The 21,438-nt window shown below is 41.6% G+C and overlaps 1 protein-coding gene across 4 annotated transcripts; it reads left to right on the forward strand.

The window, feature by feature from the left end:
- The first annotated feature begins 1,140 nt into the window (after nt 1-1,140).
- Nucleotides 1,141-20,877, forward strand: SFPQ (splicing factor proline and glutamine rich). Of its 4 annotated transcripts, none has more exons than XM_060258084.1 (12): nt 1,141-2,554; nt 5,657-5,845; nt 5,961-6,262; nt 6,393-6,488; nt 6,919-7,115; nt 7,595-7,679; nt 7,890-8,049; nt 8,289-8,337; nt 8,414-8,535; nt 17,090-17,135; nt 18,531-18,602; nt 20,785-20,877. In XM_060258084.1, the coding sequence occupies exons 1-10, from the start codon at nt 1,811-1,813 to the stop codon at nt 17,111-17,113; spliced, it is 1,968 nt and encodes a 655-aa protein (XP_060114067.1). In that variant the 5' UTR covers nt 1,141-1,810; the 3' UTR covers nt 17,114-17,135; nt 18,531-18,602; nt 20,785-20,877. The 4 variants fall into 4 exon arrangements, with proteins under 4 accessions (XP_060114067.1, XP_060114068.1, XP_060114065.1 ...); XM_060258085.1 differs by having other exon boundaries at nt 7,890-8,007; XM_060258082.1 differs by lacking the exons at nt 17,090-17,135; nt 18,531-18,602; nt 20,785-20,877 and adding an exon at nt 11,273-11,697.
- Nucleotides 20,878-21,438: the final 561 nt, after the last annotated feature.

The raw sequence follows: 21,438 nt of genomic DNA on the forward strand, positions 1-21,438 counted from the left end.
TCTATTTAAATCAGAATTCTTGAGGAATACAATGCTGTTCAGATCCCAAGGCACAATAAAGAAATAGGGGAAGAAAGTTAGCATTCCCTAGGATGACAGATGGTCTAAGGCTGGCCCTGCTCTTGGACCTGAATCAATCCCAGCTTGTTCTGCACATGCACTAAACTGCAGGAGGGAGAACTGATCCCTTTGTGGAAAACATGGTAAAGTGAATCCTCCTCTGTTCCCTCCCCATATAGCAACCCACCTCCATAACGTGACAAATGCCTAGAACTGGTTCATGTCTATGCTTTAGGTAGCAATCTGATACAATCTGTTACCTGGCCCCAGAAAGCTGCTTGCTTCCAATCTCTGAGAGTGTGTGTATGTTCCTTCTGGAAAGAACATACCAATTAACTCAAGTCACTGTTGGAGTGCCAGCTACTGTGCCACCCACGTCGATCTGACCTGCTTGTTTGAAGTAGCAGCATCAGCCTAGAGACTGGCCTATTTCCCTTTGCGTACTTTGCAAATATCATCTGCTCTGATTCAGGATGTTTATCACAGGCTGAAATCTCCATCTAGAAGTAAACAGGCGTAGGACATAATGCATCAGAAGGCTATGAAATGAAAATACACGGAGGAGGGGAGAGAAGTCATGCAAACCACAAGCAAGACATCTATGTTCTTTTTTGTTGTTGTTTGCAAGGCTTGATATGAGTTAAAGCTGTCTGGGATTCACCTCTGGAATTGACTGGTTGAGTTTCAGGACCTGTCAATTTTCAACACCGATTCACAGAATGTGTGAGAGATCCTTCTATGCAGGATGTGTTTGCCTTGCCACTAAGTAGCCACTGCTCAATATTGACATCCTGAATCTTCCAAATAAAATCGAGCATCTTTTAGAGAGATTTGTGCCCCAGCGGTTACGCTTTTGCAAATTAATAGCTCTTTAGGTATCAGAAGGGAAATGAAGTAATTTGTGCCCCAACCGATTTATCAGTCATGGGGGGTGGGACCCCAAATTCCTGTTCTGGTGACAGCCAATTTATACAGCTGCATTTCAGACATGTTATTTGAGGAGGCTGTTCTTTTCCAGTACCTTGAAATGATGGCTAGTTTTAACAGCGAATTACAGATGAGCTTAAAAAATTGTTTACTTAAAATTGTTTACTTATATTTCCTGTCATTTTTATGGAAACACCTTCCTGGATAGCCAAAATAAAAGAAACGAATGAATACATTTCCTACATGACCTTGGATTTCAAAGGATCACTCTGGTACTGAGGCTATTGTAGAATATTCCATAATAAAAGAAACTAGGTTACACCCATTGAGAACCACGCGCCTTCTATACCCAGGAGCCACTATGCAGCGAGACTTCCCACCCTATGCGCATAACCTTGATTAGCCAGCTCCAACGGCAAGCCACGCCTTTTGCTGACCAAATAATCCAATCACGGTGGAGATAAGGTAACCGCCCTCTGGCACCCCATTCGCCACATAGTTCGATTCCTATTGGCTAAATTACCCGCCACTCCTAACGTATTGGTTAATGTCAAGCCTGATGTGGCCGGAGGACGCGAAGTTGAAAACTGACTGGCTAGCTTTCCCATCAATCCGGATGGAACGGCTTCCTATTGCAAAAAAAGAAAAAGAGGTGGGCATTGAGCTTCAAGGGCGAGGCTATATAAAGGAGAGACAAAGGAAGCGGCGGAGCCGTTTTTCTGCCAGATTGGTTGTCGCCATTTTGCGCCCGATCTGAGTCTGAGGTAGGCAAAACCCCCAGCTGTGTAGCGCCGGCCTTCACCCAACCGCCACCATTTTTACCATGTCAAGAGACCGCTTCCGTAGCCGCGGAGGAGGCGGCGGCGGCGGCGGGTTTCATCGGCGCGGCGGCGGCGGAGGCAGAGGCGGCCTCCCAGGGAACCATGATTTCCGTTCCCCGCCGCCGAGCATGGGGAGCGGCATGGGCCAGTCCCGCGGCGGGCACCATCATCTGGGCAGCGGAGGCAGCCTCGGCGTCCCCTCGAAGCCAGAGCCGCCCAAGCCGCCCAGCTCGAGCTCCACGCCGCCTTCCTCGACTTCCTCTTCTGTCCCCACCGTCCAGGCCGGCGCGCCGCCTTCCGTGGGAGGGCCGACCCAGAACCAGAGTGCCTCGCAGTCGCAACCGCCGCCCGCCGCTGTCCCCGCGCCGACTTCCTCCTCGGCTCCCGCCGCCTCCTCGGGGCTGCAGAGCGGCGGACGGGGCGGGGACCCGCAGCAGCAGGCGCAGCCGCCGCCGACTCAAAGCCCCAGCCAGGGCGGCTCGAAGAAAGGGCCCGGCCAGTCCCCCGGCGGAGGAGGTGGCGGCGGCGGCGGCGGCGGCAGCGGCCTGAAGGGAGTCCCTGGAGGCCCTCAACAAGGAGGAGGCCCGAAGGGCGGAGGCCCCGGCCAGCACCGTGGCGGCGGCGGCGAGAGGCGAGGAGGCCAAGGCCAGCACCAGCACCCATCGCCGCAACAGCAGCAGCAGCAGCAACAGCCGCAACAACAACAACCGCAAGGCCCCGGCGGGGAGAAAATGTCGGATGCTGAGGTAAACGGGAGGCATCTCGAAGGCCCTCGCCACGCGCGCGGGACAAGATGGCGGCGCGGCTCGTGGCTTTCTGCGCGAGCAGCTTCGCGGCGCCATCTTGGCGGGGCGTTGTGCGCATGTGCGGGGGAGGGGAAGGAGCTGCCAGATTTGTAGGGCTCGACGCGCTTTTATTGTTAAAGCGTGTTAATTTGTGATGGCGCTTTAAAACATATAAGAGATTGTCTTTGGGTTTTTTTCTCCCTTTCACTCGTTGTGATCGTCAAAGAGGTAATATCAGGCTAACCGCCGAGGGAAGTGGGATGTTCTTCATGCTTAGGCGGGGCTGTTAGGTTTATCGGCGGATGTAGTGATGACATAGACGGCTCTAAACGAGGTTTAGACAGATAAGGAGAGGTCTGTCAGCGACAGTAAACCGGTAGATAGCAATGCTGGAAGGCTAGATGAGGGGAAAGGCCTCGGCTTCTGCTGTTTCTGAGAGTAGTTGGTTGGCTGCTGCGAGACAGGAGGCTGGACTAGGTGGGATACTGATCAGAGCCAGCAGAGCTTTTTTGTTTGTGTGGCAGTCAGTAAGTTAATCAAAAGAGTGATTTGTTCTCGTTTCATAAGGATGCATAACGCTTAAGTTAACCGAAAGAGTTGGAAACAGCTTATTCATAGCAGATTATTTAGCATTAAGAACCAAGCGAAAGAGGGCTTCTACGTCCACAGGCATGTTAACCAAACGAGAGTGAATTTCTAGTCAGTCTCTTCTCCACCTCGTGCTCTACTGTGTATATTTCAGGAACTATGAAATGTAGAAGAGAAAGAAAAACGAATTTGATCCGTTCCCTGAAGGTTCATTAAACTGGGAGGGTGTCTGCTGGCTGAGTGGGATTTCCAAAATTGCTTTGCAGCTCTGTATTTCTATGCGTCACATTAATTGTTACTGTGGAGGTGGTTGTAATAAAAACTGGCTTGTAGTGTCCTAAAGTTTAGAAGAATCCTCTATTTGTTGACTAGAAGCCACATTTCCTGATGCAGCTAATCCACAGTGCATTAGACAAGGAAAATTTGGTCTCTCAAGATAATGAGTTTCTTGTGAAGGTGACCGCAGAAATATCTGGTGGCAGTAGTGGGTGAGAGATAACTTTTCACTTTGTTTTTGAGCTAGAACGAGGGCAGATGTAGGGATTTTTTACTAAAGCAGGCAAGCATAGCATCTTGTTACTGGAACTTACCAGTGAAGAGGTTACAGAGTTAGCAATATATAAAGAGTATTTGTGGGAAGAGGGAAAGAATATGTCAAAAGAGTAAGGAGGAGTTATACAGTAGTTGTGGGTTAATCCATTTGGGAGCAGTTGGTCCAGATGCTTGATTGATTCTAGTGAGAATTCAGTAGAAGATAAGCAATATTTTTGTGCTGCTTATACAGTATTCCTATGGTTAGCTTTAAATATTTATTTGTCATATTTACATGTTCTTGTACTTGGAATTGTTTTATGGGATTTTTATAGCCTTTTTGGATATAAATATAGCAAGACAACAGTGTAAATTTTAAATGGCATTAAAGTAGTATGCTGCTGATAGTGTTTTTAAATGGGTAATTTTTGAATTTATACGTATTTGAAGAGAATGGAACCTGTTTTTATTTTTAGTACCCTCAGGCTAGCTATTGTGGAATCATTTTGTGGTTGGAATTGTAGAAGAGCCAAAAGATGCAGAAACGCTTGAGGAAGAGATTGGCTGGATGTAGCTTTTGTGCCATTCAGACATCTTGCATAGTACATGAGTGTGCTCATGTCAGCAATGGTGGACTTGATGGTGCTGTTGATTGCAAATGATAGTTAGGAGCAGTTTGTCCCCTAAGCTGAGTTAGCGTAAGCTAGCTCACAGATTTTTAGCCTCCAGCTCACACAGTTTTGTTTTAGCTCAGGAAAAATAGCCCCAGAGCACAATAATTTATGCAGTAGCTCACAACTTTAATACCGGTAGCTCACAAAGTAGAATTTTTGCTCACAAGACTCTGCAGTTTAGAGGGAACATTGGTTGGGAGTGTTGCATAAAAAGGTTGTACTAGAACTTGAGTTGTGATTGTGGAATGTACAAGTATGAGTGGTTGTTTGGAGAGTCAGTTTGGTGTAGTGGTTAAGTGTGCGGACTCTTATCTGGGAGAACCAGGTTTGATTCCCCACTCCTCCACTTGCACCTGCTGGAATGGCCTTGGGTTAGCCATAGCTATTGCAGGACTTGTCCTTAAAAGAGCAGCTGCTGTGAGAGCCCTTTCAGCCCCACCCACCTCACAGGGTGTCTGTTGTGGGGGAGAAGACACAGGAGATTGTAAGCCGCTCTGATTCAGGGAGAAGGGTGGGGTATAAATTTGCAATTCTTCTTGAGCAAGTCATTTGGTAAGGAAACAAATGTACGTTTTTTGGCTTGTATAAGTTGGATGGGGTAAAAGGCTTTCTCAGGTTGTGAAAAGATGCTTTTTTATTGACCATAGAGAAGAAAGATTTGGGAACATTTTTTAGGATGAAACATGGAGTTTGAAAAGCTTAACATAGAAAATAGTTGCTCTCTCAATGGAGATCTGTGTAGAATAGCTTTTGAGTAGTATCTAGATATGATTTATTGTGTAAGGAAACTGAAGGAAAGGGAAAGACAGACTGAAATAGTGTAGTTGTAAAGTTGTTGAGTACAGTCTTTCCTACAAGAGAGAAATATATTATTTTGACAGTTGACATGTATGCGTAAAATATGAGAGCCAGTTTGGTGTAGTGATTAAGCGCCAGGACTCTTACCTGGGAGAAGTGGGTTTGAGTCTTCACTCCTCCACCTGCAACAGCTGGAGTGACCTTAGGTCAGCCATAACTCAAGGCTGTTCTGTTCAAGAACAGTTCTTGGGAGAGCTCTCTTAGCCCTACATACCTCACAGGGTGTCTGTTGTGGGGAGGGGAAGAGAAAGGAAATTGTACCTGCTCTCAGACTCCTGGTAATGAAGGGCAAGATATAAATCCAATCTCTTCTATAGGGAGAAAGGAGAGTAATTCAGTGCTATTTTTCTTTGCTACATAGCTTACAGCTGTCCATTTTAGGAATTTATGTCTATCTTTAATTTGTTTTTAGGGCTTTAAAGCCAATTTGTCACTTCTGAGGCGGCCTGGAGAGAAGACCTACACTCAGCGTTGTCGTCTTTTTGTTGGGAATTTGCCTGCTGATATCACTGAGGAGGAGTTTAAGAGGTTATTTGCTAAATATGGTGAACCTGGTGAAGTCTTCATCAACAAGGGAAAAGGCTTTGGATTTATTAAACTAGTAAGCATTGTTGAATAATATATATATTTCAATATATATTATTATTGTTTGTTAGGCCCAAGTAAAACTCCAGGCTTAAATACTAATGGTTTTGTTGCTGGGAAACTTTCTGCAGGAATCCCGAGCTCTGGCTGAAATTGCAAAAGCTGAACTTGATGATACCCCTATGAGAGGAAGGCAGCTTCGTGTGCGTTTCGCCACGCATGCTGCTGCTCTCTCTATACGAAATCTTTCTCCGTATGTATCCAATGAACTTCTGGAGGAAGCATTCTCTCAGTTTGGCCCAATTGAAAGAGCAATTGTAATTGTCGATGATCGTGGCAGATCAATTGGGAAAGGAATAGTTGAATTTGCATCCAAGCCTGCAGCACGGAAGGCTTTTGAACGCTGTTCTGAAGGAGTGTTTTTATTGACAACGTGAGTAGATTAACCACTTAGTCATGTTTTCTTGATTGTTATACATGTTACAAAATTTGAAGCAAGTAAATATTGAGTTTATAAGCCATTATTTGAAGCGAGTGGGTTTTTTTATTTTATTGCTTTTTAGTACTCCCAGGCCAGTTATAGTGGAGCCACTGGAACAACTGGATGATGAAGATGGGCTTCCAGAAAAACTGGCTCAGAAGAATCCAATGTATCAAAAGTAAGCACATCTATACTTCCCAGATTGTTGTAGGAGCTTTATTTTTATTGGAAGCTTGTATTACCTTAAAGGTGCTGCTTTTTTATTTTAAGTGACTTTACCTTGGTAGTTAAAATGTGTCACATTTTTCCAGTTTATATGTCATGTATTATGTTTTATATTATAGATATATTAAAATAGGAGCAGCAGTCATGCATTCCATTGCAATAAAGTGTATAGTAATAGCATTATGCAAATTTGGTGTCTTTATTTTTATGTTGTAGTGGGCACATATGCTGTCATACACTACAGAAATATCGGGCTTAATATAAATTATTTATATTTATATCCTGCCCTCCCTCCAAACCAGGCTCAGGGTTAATGCTGCTGGTGATGTTTTGACATAAATTTTGTGCTTACTATTTTTGGGAATTTTATGCTGGATTTTTAGGGAGAGGGAGACTCCTCCACGCTTTGCACAGCCTGGAAGTTTTGAGTATGAATATTCTCAGCGGTGGAAGTCATTGGATGAAATGGAGAAACAGCAAAGAGACCAGGTGGAGAAAAACATGAAAGATGCCAAGGACAAGCTAGAAAGTGAAATGGAAGATGCCTATCATGAGCATCAGGCAAACCTCTTGCGTCAAGGTACTTGGCACAGGTTTTTGTCTGCTTATTCTTTATGTTCTTTAGGTTGCTCACTTCCCCCTTTCCTTCTTGTCTTGTACTGATTCCGTATTTCCATTCTTTTGCCGATGTGTTAGTCCACACACTTGACTCAGTTGCGCAGACTGTTTTTCATCCATAGTGTCCACAGGTGGTTGCAAACAGTTGCTGATTTGTCATGTATAAGAAGAATGATTATTGAACACTGATGCATTTGCAAATGTTTAGACATAACTATTGTGGCAGTCAACCATTCATTGCTTTAGTGTACATACAGGACATACGCTGGTACTAACTTCTTGCAAGATCTGTCTTATGAATAAACCTATTTGAAATTGTAGGTATGAAAGTTCAGGAACGGTGTTGGTTGTAGATAATGGTTATAACTCCTATAGCTTCAACCTCTAATCTTAAATTATGATTCCGAAAAAGCCTGAGGCATTGGCGTTTAATTTTTTCAGATCTGATGAGGCGACAGGAAGAACTGAGGCGCATGGAAGAACTTCACAACCAAGAGATGCAGAAACGGAAAGAAATGCAGCTGAGGTAACTTTTTTGCTGAGTACTTGGTATGTATAGATTCCCAGTTGAGTGCTCCTTTAGCCTGTGTTTTTCTAATTATGGTCTTGACCATCATGGATCTTGATGTCAACAGAAAACTGACAATTCAGTGCTTGTGGAATACTAAGCAGTACATTATATAATCTTTAGAAATCAGTGGTACTTTGAAATCTTATTGACATATGAATTTTTCAGGCAGGAAGAAGAGCGCCGTAGGCGAGAAGAGGAAATGATGCTCCGCCAGCGTGAGATGGAAGAACAAATGAGAAGACAGAGGGAAGAAAGTTACAGTAGAATGGGTTATATGGACCCTGTAAGTCAGGACTGGAAGAATCCCAATAGTCTAGTTACTCAGGTGCCTGCATTTAATGCTGATCACTAGGAATTCAGAATATTTCATTGACTTCTATGCTTAGAATTCTGTATTTTTCCAGTTTTCTTTCTTATGTAAATTATCTTGTAGACACTGTGAATCACTCTTTTTTATTCTGTTTTCTGTAGTTTATACTGATTTAGTATATCGGTAGAACTGAGCTTTTAAGTGATTTTACTTGTTTTAAAATGACGTATTTGCTTCTTTTTTTTCTTTTGCAGAGGGAGAGAGACATGAGAATGGGCGGGACCAGCACAATGAACATGGGAGGTATGTGTTTCAAACACACTTTTGCCTGAGTGGTGATACTAATTCTCTGTGTAACCACTTTGTTTTCTTTTTGTAGATCCCTATGGGGCTGCTACTCAGAAATTCCCACCTTTAGGAGGTAGCACTGGCCTTGGCTATGAAACCAGTCCTGGAGTTGGACAAGCATCTATGAGTGGCTCTATGATGGGAAGTGACATGGTAATGTATCCTGTGGCACCTTGCCTTCAATAACCCAACAATTTTGCAACTGTAAAACTCTTCTTTCTGGTTTGGATCCTAGATGATCTACACTCTGAGTTAGGCTCCCCTCTCTGCCATCATTGTACATAATGCAATAGCTTGGGCTTGTTGGGCATCATAAAAGCAAGCCTAGTCTTTGCCATGATGGTTAATGGGCTTGCTTAAACACTTCTGCTGTGGATATTAGTAATCTTTCTGTGGGCAGCTGGGGGTTGGAGTTCTTCAGTTAAGCTTGGAAGAAACTCTTGCAAGCCTTGCGGTGTTTTGAGAAAAGATCATATGCCTGGAAGAACACACAACTTTTGTAGTTAGTTTAATAAGCAGAATTTTTTTCCGTTGTCACTTTCCACTTTCTGAGGTTGAGAAAACTTTGCATAGAGATGAAAACTGAAGACTTAAAATAGATGGAAGTACTGCTTCATGACCAGTTGTTAAGATTAAGACACCTTCTGAAGCTCTTACCTGTTCTTGTTGTTAATGTAGTGAATTTAGTCGCAGATAGAGAGTTGTGAGTATATCAGTGGCAAGCCAGTGTACCATATTGTATACATTGGTGTTTGCCTTTGAAGGTTAAGGAAGGTAGTTTTTGCTCTTAGGCAGGTTCTTAATGTACTGCACTCCTTGATTAAGTCATTTGACTGTCAAAGGACTAAGTATACAATTCGTTGGTTAAGAGGTTTAAGTACTGTTTAAAAATACCTTATTTCATAATCCTGGGTTTGTAGGACTTGGAGAGATATCTGTATCCACACAGCGGATGTGTGGCATGGTCTCTGGGCCTGCTTGGGATACTGCAGTAGCACTGCAGCAGTGCTGATAACCGGCAAATCTCTTCTGCAATCCAGATGTAATTAGTGGTGGTCTGGTGGTTGTAGGAATTCAGCCTGCTGAACAGGTGCACTCTTTTAACATAGAGCTAAATCTTGACCAGGAATGGGGTGGGAAAGCTAACTGTGCACTGAGCCTTTCCTGTTAAAGTGAGCTACTTGTAGCTCGCAAAGCACTATTTTGCATAGAAACAAATCTAATGCTTTCTGGATACTAATTCTCAAGATGGTGCCCTTGGCTAAATGACCCTGTAATTTAGTCATAGATGGTTAATTAAATGGATAATGTGTTAAATCCCAAATGTATTTTTTAAAAATCACAATACACATAGAACATATTTTTGAAAGCTGTTGTTGCTTGGAAATTGTGCTCCTGAATCACAGCCCTTTGAAAGTCCAAGAGACAGTGCTTTGCTTGTAGTGTGCAGGGCTTTTTTTTTTTGCAGAAAAAGCCCAGCAGGTACTCATTTGCATATTAGGCCACACCCATTAACACCAAGCCAGCTGGAACTGCATTCCTGTGTGTTCCTGTTCAAAAAAAGCCCTGGTAGTGTGCATTCACTGCTAAAATTACATTAAATCTTACGTTTAGATGTCTTTGGCAGTTTTAACTGTAGCCAGTTGTTAAAGGAAATCTGACCATGATGCTTGTTCACATGAATAGTAGGAATAATATACTTCTCTTGACTCCTAGAATTGGATACCTTTGCAAATGGGTGGCTCAGGCATGCAGCTGGGATCATCAGTGATTTCATGATTGCAACCATTCAGAATGTAGGTTTTGATTCATGGGATCAGTGTGGAGAAAATTGGGGGCATAACCATTTGCATAGTACATCTGTACATGTATCTGGTTCAGGAACGCGTTCAGACAAAGTAGTCTGCCTGTTAAGAAACCAGACTGAGTGAATTGGCTTTATAGTAAGCTGTAGTGAATTTGAAAGCCTTTTGGTAAAAACCTGTAGTTTTAAGTTGGCCTCGGAGCACTGATATAACATAAAAAATTTCCAGTCTATTACTCTACTTTGTGCCTGATAGCTTGGTAACTGAAGGTACAGCAGATAAAATGGCAAACTTAACAAAAGTATGCTCTGTTGCAATCTTGTTCTTTTTATGGGTGTGTGGCAACTAGCTGAAATAATTTGGCAACTGTGAAGTCATAGTGGACTTCTTGCAAAATCTCATGATCTGTTGAGGTGGCCCCAGGGGGCTCTTTATCGAAATGGAGCTATTTAAAGCACAACTTTGTGCAAGCATTTCATGTTTGTTTTGTCTTGGATAGGTAAATATGTGATTAGACTCATGTTATTCCTTGTACTTTGTTATTTTGTTCTGAAAATTTTTGCATTTTAAATAAGCAGAACATAATCTTGAGTCTTCACAAATGACAGTCTTGTACATTTAACTGGTGAGTAGGCATCTGCTTTAACCTCGATATGCTTGTGTTTCAGTAAGCTGAACCTGGCCTTCCTAGGCTAGGCTTAGCTAGGCTTACTTGGGCCTTGTTAGAAAACTTTGCACTGTAGTACAGAGAACAAGTAATAGTGGCCAATCAATAGAATTCTTTTTGAGAAGATTCTTGGTTCAAGCCTAAACTAATGCTTGCATTTTTAGCGCTTCAGGGTGTATCTGTTTGCTGAAACAGGTATTTGAGAATGGATCAAGTTGGGAACATACCTCAAGGCATGTATTAAAATCAACTAATTATTAAATTACCCTTTTTTCCTTTCTATGTTCCCGGTACCTGTGGATCGTCTCAATGGTGATTGTATCGACGAACGTTGACTACGGAACCTTCTAAAATATATACTTAACACACATGGACATCAACTACACATAATGAACTGTTACAATACTGTTTCCAATAGCGTCCTGAGCGATTTGGGCAGGGTGGTGCAGGGCCTGTAGGTGGCCAGGGCCCTAGAGGAATGGGTCCTGGAACTCCAGCAGCTTATGGGAGAGGGAGAGAAGAATATGAAGGCCCAAACAAAAAGCCCCGATTTTAGATGTAACGTAGATTTTCATTCCAGTATGTTTTGTTGGTCTTGTTTAGACACTACTTTTTTTTAATTCTTGCATTTTAGTAAGAAAGCTACGTTTTTATGGATGTTAGAAACTTAATGACCTAGAATTTGTAAGTGATCTGGGCAAGAAAAATAAAATTATGTAAGTGTTCAAAACTTAGCTTTTTTGATGTATAACATCCCTACCTTGATGGCAGTGTACTGTGTGCCATTTGAATTCCCACGTGTAAACTTTTTTTACTGTGCTTAAAATAAATAGACTAAATGTAGTAATGATTCTGAATCGTAAACTTGCCGTTCACACTTCAAAAATACAAGGCAAAGATTGTCTTATCCTCCAACATGCAGTGAGGTGGTTGGAACAGAAGCCAGGTGTCTGGCATGCTCTATAGCCAGAAGCCACTGTGCCATAAAATGTCTGACTTGTTTATTGCTATTGCTCAATATGAAATACTGAGACCTAATTTACAGAGAAAGAGCTGTATAGATGCAGTCTTACCCTTGCAAATATTCCTGTAGTATGAGTTGTCCAGAAGTTGAAGCACAATCAGTATTTGATCTTGATTTTTAGGTACTTGGGGCATTAAGTGCCCTGCAGTAAAGAAACCAAGGGGGTGGAGTGATGTGAAATGGCACATAGACCTAACTGTCAAATTATGCAGACACAATATGCTAGAATTTAGCTCTGCACTGAAAGCAAGGTAGGAGGAGAATTTGTTGGCAGGTTCCTCATAGCATTTGCTGCTGGAGGTCTTAAAAGCCTCTCCATTCCAGGTTCTATAAATCCAAGCACGGCTTCTATTGAGTGTTTGTGTAAAGGACTGTTCAGTGTGAGGTTCCCTTAACATGGCTTAGTGTGTAGGATTAGGCTTAAAATCTAACCAAAATGGCTTGGCAGAAATGCTGAGTATGGGAGGGTACTTGTATTTTGTAACTAGTGTCCTTTGGAAGCTGGAGTGCAGAAAATAAAGTATCCTTTTGAAACTACAGGGTTATGATAAAAGTTATGTAGTGTCTTGCACTGTAGTAATAGTTTGCCAGGTGAACTTGCCTCTTGGGGGCCAGACTGCAACTAAAATTGGAACTTTGTTGCTAGGGCTATATATAACAAATAAAGTTACATTGAATCTGGGAGGATTTGAATCTTTCATCCATAACTTGTTTCTTTAAAAAAATGTGTAAGATGTCCTTGATGCTATACACTGATGGTGCCTGAGATGTTGGGAACAATTTCCCAGGATAACAGTGCACTATGGGTTGATGAAAGGACGATCAGCCTGGTTGGAGACTGTTCTGTGCATTGAATTATGGGTGTATTTGCATTCAACACTTCTGAGTATTGTATAGTTTTTAATCACTCATATGTTCCCTTCTGTTTGGAAGGAAGAATGGGCTATTTTTGTGAACTGCTGAACTGTGGAAACAGCCTTGGTGCCATCAGCTCCTAAGCATGTTGGCTCTGCAAACTACTGGCATGAAGCTATATGATAAGCAAAACATTTAAATTCAAGAACGCTGTTGTTGATGGACAAGGTTGCTGGATAATAGTCACTTAATTTAGTGTTGTGGTTGGATTTGAGGTACATTTCCTGAACCAGTAGAATAAAGTTAAGAGTCCACTGGTACCTTTAAGACCAACAAAATTTTATTCAGGGTGTGAGCTTTTGTATGCATACACACTTCCTCAGATGGCCTGAAGAACCATTTAGGTCAGACATTCCTGAACTATTTAGGTCAGACACAAAATCAGATCCTATTTGAGCTGTAGAACGCAGTTCTTGGCACTGGATACCATTGTAGAAAAGCCCTTATATGCAATACAGTGAAATTGGAAGTTGCACCTTCATGGTGTTTAGGGACATACACTTGCAGATCATTTTGTTAGTGGAGTTCTTGGGACACCCAACATTGGGCATTCTAAGACTGGCTTGGTGGGGCATCTGGACGTGGGCACTAATTTTCAGTTTATTTTTCAGATTACATGCCATTTTTCCTTAGGATGCTGGCCCATATCCTAAACCATGCTCTTTTGTAGTATTGTAACCTTGAAGAGTGAAGGAGACTGATGGTCATATTACCTTCCTCAGGTTCATCTTTTGTTATATTCTTCCTAAATCTGATCTTGTATCAGGCAGATGCAGATTCTATGTGATTAGTTCTGTTGTCATGTCCACACTTGAAAATACTTGTAGCCTGACTTTGGAGTACATGTTAAAATTAGAACGAGTAACAAGTTTTCTGAGCCTGATGCTTTAGTGTGAGTTTTCACTGAACTGGGCATACCATTTAGTTAGAAGCTTCTCTCCCCCCATTCATATTCTAAGAGTTTAGGCCTTTACAGGCCTAACATTTGAGCAGTATTCCATGTCTGCCTGCCCATTAAACTTCTCCAGTCCCATCCTAAAAGGGACTCAGTAATAAATACCAGGTTCTCCTCAAGTTCCGCATCTGTTACCTAGAAAACCATTAGCATGCTATGAACACATCTTTACCATTGATAACAAAAGGATGAATTTCTGTTTCTGTGCGTATTTTGTGGTATCTTTGTTTAAAAAGTTCTTGGCATCTCCTTGGCAACCACTTGTGGCGGCATTTTTGCTGGAATTTTGAGACTGCAATTTGACACTCTTTAAAAGTAGTGGCCTGCTACGTAACAGCACTTAGACAGCATTTCTGCAGTGCATAACTGTGAGGAACGTAGTACCACAAGTGGCAGTGGACATTAGGACCCGGATGTAGTATTCCTGCTTGCTCCGAGATTCTCATTGTCGCCTGCGTTACAGGTAGGTAAAAAGCACTATAATTAACTTGGTGGCTTTCTGTGTAACCTTGCTGTGGGGGTACTCTGGCATCACCCTTCTGACCGTGGAATTTCAGTGCAGCACTGCTTGTACTGTGTGATATTATGATACTTAGATTTGAGGCATAATCTGCAGTCAGCAGTAGGCAAGCTAACTATGATGTTCAGATGTATGCCTCAGACCCGTGATTCCTTCGTGTATATGGCTTGTTTCCATCACTGCTGTGTGTCAAAGACATTTTATTAGAGCTTTGTGGGAAGGGAAAAAGGGAGTCTGAATAATTTCAAATAATCCAAAGGTTCTGTTTGGTCATACAATAAGTACTCTGATGAATGCATTGTAGACTCATGGCAAAGTCAGTTATAGCCCTTTGACTAGGCAGCTAAATGCATTGATAAATATTCCATGGGGAATAAATGGTTGCTGTACTTGGTGGTTAGGAAGTAGAACTTGTAACTTTAGTGATCAGTTATGTAATGTATTTGGGTGGTGGGATGTTGGATGATATGTTGTGTCAAATGATAGGGGGAGGGGACGTGGCTCAGTGGTAGAGCATCTGCTTGGCATGCAGAAGATCCTGGGCACAAACTCTTACATCTCGGGATAAAGGGTCAGGTAGCAGGTGATGTGAGACCACCACCTCTGCCTGAGTATCTAGAACGTTGCTGCCTATCTGAATAGACTATATTCACCTTCAAAGACCAATGGTCTGACGGAGTATAATGCAGCTTTGTGTTCATGTGATGCACTCAAAATGGAGAACTCCCACTTTTCATGTTCCATACACATTTATCAAAAGATGCACTGGTGAAAATACATGGCGGGGTTGCATACCTAATGCTTATTGCCCTCCAGGTCTTGGCTTTGTTGTGCTAGGTAGTGGAGTTTGCTGTCTTTTTAAAGTGTTTGCATATAATAATGGTTCTTGGCCAAAGCACAAGAAACCTGGTTCAGTGGGGAAAGGCTTGCTCTGTTTGTGTTAGTAACATTTTATTGTGTATATTTAGGACTAAAGACTTGTGTCAAAGTGGGATGCTGTATCTTAAGAAAAGGGACTTAATAATCAACAGGTTTCAGTAGTGAACTTTTAAATCAATAACCAGTTCTCAGACTGGACAGGGCAGTCTGGTCCTCTGTGTCTTGATGTTTGAGAAGTATCTTTAAAATCTTGTCAGTATGGACCAGACTAGTAATGCCCATCACCAAAGCTTAATAAAATACCTCCACTAGTTTAAGCACATTTTAAAAATAAAATGGCAGTGTGGGTGCTGTTTAAATGGGTTGAGAGCCTGCTTACTCAATTTTGTGTAGTATGCCAAGGCTTTACTGAATGTGTGTGAGGTTAATAAATGTATGTAATTGGAATTAGTATCTCTCAGAACAGGTGAGTTGGGTCTTGGGGCTATGTATTCTGCAAGGACAAACAGTAATAAGAACCCTTGTCTGCTGGAAATACCACTGTGTGTAAGTGGCATGAGAAATAACTAAAAGTGCTTGCATTGTGTTCCATTTTTTATATTTTTCCCACCTCTTTCTGTGATTTTGATTGCTTGCAAAAGCTGATTTCAGAAGCTCAGAAGTGTGATGCCAGAATACATAATGCGTAATGTGCTAGGCCATCAGTTTTGATAACTGGTGCTGTCAGGAGAGAAGCACTTCTTACCTTGTGGGAGGGAGGGAGGCTTTACTTCATTGTTTGAAAAGCTGCTATTGGCTGTAGTTTCCCCCCAAAACAATAGTTAAATACCAGTTGAGCAACGGGGGGCTGAAAGCCTGCCAGTTGTTGCCTGCAGGTCAGGGAGGCCTGTAGTTACTTATACTAAACAAAGCTCAACATGAAGAGACTGTACTTTTTTAGATTTGTTTGGACCATTGGTTGTTTTCCACCATCACAGCTAGCAAGGTTGGAATCAACAGGTTAGTTGTCTTTATGCCAGTTGGTGGGGTTAAGTAAATACTGTAAGGGGTGGGGAGGGGGACCGAAGAGAAATGGGAGAATTAGCTTTCTCCCACTCTGATTGCAATTAGATAAGGGTTGCTATATTAGCATGCCTGTGGAAGCTCATGATGGTGCATACAAATCCCCATCGGATATCTAATGACATTGAACATCAGCACTGAAATGTGGGAAGGGTTGGCTGCAAGTGAATTAGCTAGTGATGGGAGGATAAAAACCTTTTCTGTTGCTATATCCTAAAATATATTCTTTTTTGTTTTGTAAAAGTATCAAGCCAAGATGTGGACTTGAGGAAACTGGCATATTTGCTGGCTTGGTAGTGTCCTTTACCTTTTTAAGGGCGGTTAAAGAGTTGCCAGTGGAAAGATTGTGTTTTCACCCACTGTATGCCCTTAATGAGGCTCACAGAAAAGGGGACATGGGGAGTAGAGGAACAGCAACATGAAAAGCAAGGTAGTAGAAAGTGAATAAACTCAAACTCCTATCTGTATTGTGAAGAGTTCAGAGGGTGTTTGGACTGGCTTTAAACTAGTACCAGAGATTATTTACTTCATGGGAGGGAATGGGAGGATGGATGAATGGACTAATATATTGAAGCAGCCAAGTAATTGGCTTTGCATCTGCACAGAAGGGGTATCATACCTCTGGCTGCAAATATGTTAGGTTGGCAGTTGAGGATTAAACATTATAAGACTAGTTTGCTTGTTCACTATCCTGTGTTCCAGTCTGGAAAAAAAACCCAGCTTTTATTTGTGCCCCATACTTCCCAATGTATTGATATAATTTGTAAACTCCCCTCAGTTTACCAGTCTGTAGATTAATTTCTTTTTCTGTTAAAATATATTCATTTTCAGAAATTCAGGTGTATGTATTTCCTTACTAACATCATTTCTTATTCTTTAGGTGAAGGTAATGCCTGCTGGATGAAACCAGAGTGGTGCTTCATGAGGTAAGAATCATATGTAGGGAAGATGGGTTTAAGTGAATGTGATTACATTATAAATTCTAGAGTTCAGGGAGAATTTAGCAGTCCGAGCTGTTGATATCTGAGCTCTATGTATCCTATATACATATGGTGATATTCATGTCCCTAACAATAATGTTACACAAAAATGTATGTATTTTGTGTATATAGAAATAACAAAACTGGAACATAATCAGTGGCTACACAGACTCACAGCCCTGCAGAGTTTAGATAAAATTTGCTCTGGGTTTACACTTGATCTTCCAAGGTGTGATGTCCATGTTGCAGAATGGCCAAATAGTGTATCGGGTCCTCAAGGATGTTGATGCCACATGGGCAAGACGCTATTTTTATAAAAGGTCTGCTTGAGAGGATCTTCTGAATTCATAGTCTTAACACAAAGGTATACATTCTTTTCTCCTTTAGTAGTCTTAATTAACATTACAGTACTGATCAAGTGGCATCTGAGTGGGTAGTTTAGCATGCCAGGAGGAACACATTTTGAAAAGCACAAGAGTGATCTGGTTGAATATTACCATCTCATATGTGAAGTCTTCTTTGTTTCAGGACCCAAAGGAATTCATATATACTTATTCAGGCATACCACCTCCAGGATCCAAGGTGGAAAGGCTTAAAAGATGCTATTAATGCTGGCCATGTTCCGTAATTAATTTCAGCCAGATATGGAAGTAATTTGGCCTCTGAGTGAATTATTCTAAGAAAGAAACAGTGGACTCTGTTGATTTGAGGCGTGAAGCTGTTGCAGATTTATTTAGCTGAAAAAACAACTAATTGGTGCTTTTACTGGGGCATATATATATGGAAAATAATCAGTACACTTCGCAGGGGTATTGCTTTTAGGTGCTCCACCCAACCAACATGCCAGAGGTCATAAATTCTCTCTAGACACAACTTGGAAATGTAACAGTAAACATTAGAAAGCTGTAGAAGTTGAAAGGCAGCAGACGTTCAATAAAAATTGAAGCATATTAACTGCATTGTAGGAATTCTTGAAAAGCGTGGCAGAAACTGGTTGTTACATTGTGGAATACTGTCCGCCAGACTAGTGGGTTTTTTATATATATATAGATCTATAGATATACATATACTAGTCTGATGGACAGTATTCCACAATGTAACAACTATATTTTTAATTGACTGGTTTAATTAGATGAATTTGCTTAATACAGAATTTTCTTTGACATGAAGCATTCCTATTGAAATGTCTAATAAAAATGAAACCCCAACTAAAGTAGTTGCTTGCTTTAAAGGTTTAAATACATTAAACTAGTTATAACTATAAAAGTGATTCACTTTTAAAATGGGTGGGGGGGAGACACAGTTTGTTTTAGGTGGTAATTCAAGCATTTTTTCCCCCAGAAGTACATAGGCCAGTAGATGACAGCTGTCAAATGATGGAGAATGGGAGAAGCCATACATAATGATGAATGGGTAAGTAGCAGTTGGCTTTTTTAGATTAGGAGGGTTCTGAAACCAGATGTGGCTCTTCTGAGAAGAATTTTAAAGTGGGTATATTGAGAGATAGGTGGAGTTCTAAAATAACCAAGATCTAAATGCAGTGGCAGGCAAAGATTTTGAAGGAACCAGAGGCTTGCCTTAGATGCTTTAATAAAGGGAAATGAGAAAGATGAATAGTTGCCAGGAATCCAAGTGGCTGTTCCACCATCTCCCAGTTTCAGCCATTCACAGATTTATGCTGGTGTAGTCCTGTGTCATAGCTTATTTATGACTCTTATAAAAAGACTTGCAACAACCAGTTTGTGTTCTGGAAACATATTAGATCATTAATCAGTTTCTCAGTAGTAGTGCTTAAGTTGTATATTTTCTGTTGAGCAAATGAGCTTTGCTCTACTGTGTTTGATCATTTGTTTAGAATTTTGAAGTTGGTTCTTTGATTATGAGGTTGCTGACTCCTGGTATAAATGAAGTAATATACATGACAATGTGTATTTAAACAAAATAAAATGTACTCCTGTTTGAAAACGGCAGTATCTGAAGCTTGTCTGATATTAGGAGTTTGTAACTCCAGGTATTGAGAGAAATAGCTTATGATACTGGTAGGCCTTTCTTTTCCTATGAGTTCTCTGACTTAAGTTGCGGACTTAAAAGACTGCTGGTCAAACAGCGTTCGTTTTTGTAGCCTTCGTAATTCTGGGGTAAAATTTTCAAGGAAGTAAATGTAAAACTATATCGCAAATGGTATTATTTAGTGGTGCATTAGTAGTGTATTAAGAGAGCAAAATACTGTTCTGATTTGAAATCAGAGCATTTAAAATCAAATTGAAATCTTGCTGCTGCATGTCACACAGCAGGGGAACAGGAAGGACCTTCTATTGGCTGCCACCACTATGGTTGGGACTCTTTAGCTTGGAGAAACGTCGACTGCGGGGTGACATGATAGAGGTTTACAAGATAATGCATGGGATGGAGAAAGTAGAGAAAGAAGTACTTTTCTCCCTTTCTCACAATACAAGAACTCGTGGGCATTTGATGAAATTGCTGAGCAGACAGGTTAAAACGGATAAAAGGAAGTACTTCTTCACCCAAAGGGTGATTAACATGTGGAATTCACTGCCACAGGAGGTGGTGGCGGCCACAAGTATAGCCACCTTCAAGAAGGGTTTAGATAAAAATATGGAGCACAGGTCCATCAGTGGTTATTAGCCACAGTGTATGTGTGTATATAAAATTTTTTGCCACTGTGTGACACAGAGTGTTGGACTTGATGGGCCGTTGGCCTGATCCAACATGGCTTCTCTTATGTTCTTATGGTAAGGGGTCTGTTTGGGGGGCCTCAGAGCGCCACCCAACCCTTTTAACCATGATCAAAGAGACATGAGGACCCGGGCAGTTTAACAATAAGTGCCCAAACAGTAGTGGTTATAAAACATTTAGTGCAACAGTGAACTAAGAAATGGTAAAGGTGGCACAGAGTGGGTAAAGCTGCAGTACTGCAGTCCAAGCTCTGCTCACAACCTGAGTTCGATCCTGGCAGAAACTGGGTTCAGAGCTGGCTCATGGTTTACTCAACATTCCATCCTTCCAAGGTTGGTAAAATGAGTACCCAGCTTGCTTGGGGGTAAAGTGTAGATGACTGGGGAAGGCAATGGTAAACCACCCTGTAAAAAGTCTGCCATGAAAACATTGTGAAACGATGGAAATGACTGGTACTTGCACAGGGGATTACTGTTATTAAATAAAAGTCCTGACATGTCAGACGTTCCTTTCTAACTATAAACTCACCACCCTTGGGTGAAGGTACCCTCCTGCTGCAGTCTTTGCAGAGAGAACCACCTTTTTCTGTAGCCAAGAGAGAAAGAAAGAAACAACCTCCTTTTCTAGCCAGACCTATTTATGCTTTCCTCCCAGGTCCCACCCCTCTTGGGCTATTTTTCCCTTCAAAATTCTTCTACCCAATCAGGGACAGAAGGAATCCTGTGAGATGCAGGCCCCTGTATCTACTCCTAGGGAGGCTTCTCCCTGCCTTCCTAGCACACTAGGCCTTAGGTAATGACACTGCACATAAATTTATGGAGCCCAAATTAATTTATTCTTATTGTTGCAGTAGGTACATGTGTATTTTTTTAGTAATGTTTGTAACTTCCTTTTGCAGGAAGAAGCTGTTCCTGAATACAGAGGAAGTGTCCAGGGGACTCAGCAACTGAAACAGCATCTTTACATGTTTAATAAATTAAGAAACTTCTAAGCTATGACTTTTCTTTGTTCTTTTAGAAGCTCTTGTAGTGCTCAGTTAAAATAGAAATTGGTAGAAAATACTGGAACTGGGAAAAGATGGCATAGCAGCCACTTTTGAAACAAGCTACCTAATTGCTTTAAATTCAAAGCCATCATAGACAGCCACCATTCTTGAGTGTACTGAGTAAACCCATGGTTTAAGATTTCTGTGTAAGTGGAATTCAGTAACATTAGGTGGTAGTAAATGCAGTTATAGCCCTCAGAGAGAAGTGAGAGATGTGTATTTCCTAGCCTTCACCTCACACCTTTCTTCAGGACTGCTTGTGTTAAGCTGCCTTGAGTTGTGCAAACTCCACCCTGCCACATTAAGACTTTGTACCTTATTGACCAGTGTATGGGAGTTTGGGATGGGTTACAAATTTCTTAGCTGGGCATATGCAGCTGTACATGACTCCTGGATCCCCATCTAAATAACAGTCAGAAGGTAGAAAAAATATTATAGCAGCCAATCAAACACCAGTTTATAACATAAAAAAGCCTGAATCCAAATATTGGGATCTTTATAAGAGTG

This window comes from Heteronotia binoei, chromosome 17 (genome assembly GCF_032191835.1).
Source record: "Heteronotia binoei isolate CCM8104 ecotype False Entrance Well chromosome 17, APGP_CSIRO_Hbin_v1, whole genome shotgun sequence".
Classification (NCBI taxonomy): domain Eukaryota; kingdom Metazoa; phylum Chordata; class Lepidosauria; order Squamata; family Gekkonidae; genus Heteronotia; species Heteronotia binoei.